Genomic DNA, 2,904 nt, shown 5'->3' on the forward strand with positions numbered 1-2,904 from the left:
CGAAAAATACGGTAATTAATGACTGAACACTAGAAGCTTTTAAGACCTGATGACTTCTCACTTTAGTGGCTGTTTTAAGATGCTCTTCTCCCCTGAAATAATTCTAGGTACCTGTGGAAATTATCATTTCCCAGACATACTGCTAAATGTTCTTCCGATAAACCAGGCACTGTTCATTAGCACTAGTTGTGTAGCATCTTTTAAGTTCATAGAGTGACAGTGTCTGAACCCACCATGCAGCTGTGACTAACTTGGCAATTGTTCTCCATTCAAACAGGGCACAACCAAACAAACCTACACAAATCCTCCAGTGGTAGACAACGAGTTACTGCGGTTGAGTCTACGGTTGTTTAAACGCAAGACTGTTCGCCAAGTTTCTGGACAAGAAAAGACAGAGGACACTAAGCTTCCACAACCGTATATCCCAGAAATCTGCATGTCCTGAGCTGGTCGTTGTCTCTGGCCTTTTCACTGTTTGATAATAGTTGATGTTTCCATCTTTATTCCTGTGAAGAAGCATGTTTGTGCTAGAAGAGGAAAACACTTTCCATACGTACAGTGTGCATTACGAGATGAGATAACAAAGAAGGTTGTTTGTACAACAGTTCGAAGACCTTTCTGTTTGGTTCACTGCATGTTTTTAGTACATCTAACAACAGATCTTATTTAAGAACTCACTTGTATTTAAGTGTGTGAAGATGTCCATTTTTGGAGACTTGTTTTGTCACCAGCTATTAAATTTTTAAGAAAAAACATGATATTTTTTTTAAAGGCTTGTGTACAAAGTTTCTTCTGCAAAATTTTCTTATCAATGAGGTTTTTTACATTTAGTGCAAAGCTCGTCTAGTCTGTAGCATTCATGTCAAAAATACAACCACATAAAGTCTTGTTTTCTCAATGTGTGAACATTGTACTGTTACCTTCATTTTTGGCTAGCATAATTTAGCTTCATCAACACAGAAGCTAATAATGTGGTAGCTCTTTTTACAGATGAATGCATTGCTTTTATAACCATTGCTTCCGTCTTCCTAAGTGGAAACACTTCCACAACCAAAGGTAAATTGCTTGGTTGGCTAGTAAGAGAGACACCTGTTCCAGGGAACAAGGGTTGAGTAAGAAATAAGCCCTTGCTTCAGAATACTCAAAGTGCAATGTAGATTAACCTGAGAATAACAATTCCCATATAATGAAATTAGTTTATATACTAAAAATATAGAAATACATCTCCGTAAAACAGTCTAAAAGGGAGAACTCTGTTCTACTGAAGTGAATGGAAACAGTCAGAATGATTATATGGTATCAAGGGTGCAGTACAAATGTAACCTCTGTGGGGTTTAAGTTAAATCACACGGAGTTGTTGCTTATGACTACGTCTCCCTGTTTTGCTGGCTGAAGTGCTGATGTTTTAGGTTTTAGCAGTACATACCAACATTACCAACATGGGGAAGCGGGTGGCGCTGTGGGTTAAACCACGGAGCGTAGGACTTGCCGATCAGAAGGTCGGCGGTTTGAATCCCCGCGACGGGGTGAGCTCCCATTTCTTGGTCCCTGCTCCTGCCAACCTAGCAGTTCGAAAGCACGTCAAAGTCCAAGTAGATAAATAGGTACCGCTCCGGCGGGAAGGTAAACGGCGTTTCTGTGCGCTGCTCTGGTTCGCCAGAAGCAGCTTAGTCATGCTGGCCATATGACCCGGAAGCTGTATGCTGGCTCCCTCGGCCAGTAAAGCGAGATGAGTGCCACAACCCCAGAGTTGGTCACGACTGGACCTAATGGTCAGGGGTCCCTTTACCTTTACCTTACCAACATTATAGGATTGCCAAACAAAGGATGGAACCTATTTTGTGCCAAAAAGGGGATTGTGCCAAAAAGGGCATTGTGTAATGCAAGCGAGCTTCAGGGAACAAAGCCCATAAACGTCTTGAACTTACACCTGCATATCCTCAGAGTTGTCTTTTGATGTAATATAAAAACTGCCTTGCTGCACAAGATGAGGATCAAAGAATTGTACACTTGGAAGAGACCTTGAAGGTCATCGAGCCCAACCCTCTGCAATGCAGGAATCTCAGCTAAAGCATCTATGGTGGATGACCATCCAACCTCTGCTTAAAAACCACCAGCTTCCAAGGGAATCTATTCCACTATTGAACAGCTCTTACCATCTAACCCAGTGTTCTGTTTCCAGTAGTGGCTGGCCAGAAGACTGGATGTTTCCAAAGAGAACATAGTGGTGATTCATTCTTGGTCACATGCCTCTACATGGAGATTACATTTAGCTATCTTCTATGAATGTGCTATGAATAGCAATATACATGCTATTAACACATTTCCAGATTGGCATCTTCTAACATTTTTCCTTGGAGAATGGGAGTTTGGAACCTGACAGTTTGTCTTTATAAAGCCATGTGAAGAAATTAACAAGTACTAGGTGTAATGGTTCTAGGGGTTGCTCGTGCGTAAGTTGCCTCCACTCCTGGCTAGGTTACCTGGTTGAACCCTTTCTGTCTGGACAGCCTCAAGTTTCGTGGCTGCCTCAGTCGCTGGAAGAATCCGTCAGTGGGCGTTTCTTGAACCTCTTCCAGCATAAAAGCTGTTTGACGCCCAGTCTTCTCCTACTCTCCCTGCGCGGAAGTCTTCTGCGCAGGGAGGGTGTGGGCAGCGGAGTACCCGTACTCTCTCCGCTGGTCTCCGGCAAGAAGTCCTGGAGCCACCTCTCCGATTCCCCCATCTGCCCCCCTTCTCCACTAGTGTTACGCTGATTTCCTTCCCCAGCGGATGGGCTGCCTCTCTCCCTGCTGGGACCCTCTCCGGCATCCCTCTGGAGCCTTCTCTCTGCCTCCAGCTCCGATGGCAGTTCCCTGACACTAGGCATCCTATTAGTATTGCAATAAAAGACAGGATAAGTAC

The 2,904-nt window shown here is 43.8% G+C and overlaps 1 protein-coding gene across 5 annotated transcripts in view; it reads left to right on the forward strand.

Annotated features, from left to right (window-relative positions):
* ZC3H13 (zinc finger CCCH-type containing 13) overlaps positions 1 to 902 on the forward strand; it is a 48,423-nt gene extending 47,521 nt beyond the window's left edge. For all 5 annotated transcript variants that reach the window (XM_083435264.1, XM_083435267.1, XM_083435268.1 and 2 more), the window contains one exon: positions 278 to 902. In XM_083435264.1, the coding sequence (XP_083291390.1) occupies positions 278 to 445 (168 nt within the window). In that variant the 3' untranslated portion in view covers positions 446 to 902. The remainder of the gene's footprint in view (positions 1 to 277) is intronic.
* Positions 903 to 2,904: the final 2,002 nt, after the last annotated feature.

The sequence above is a fragment of the Podarcis tiliguerta genome, assembly GCF_965153285.1.
Source record: "Podarcis tiliguerta genome assembly, chromosome: 3".
In the NCBI taxonomy this organism is placed as follows: Eukaryota; Metazoa; Chordata; class Lepidosauria; order Squamata; family Lacertidae; genus Podarcis; species Podarcis tiliguerta.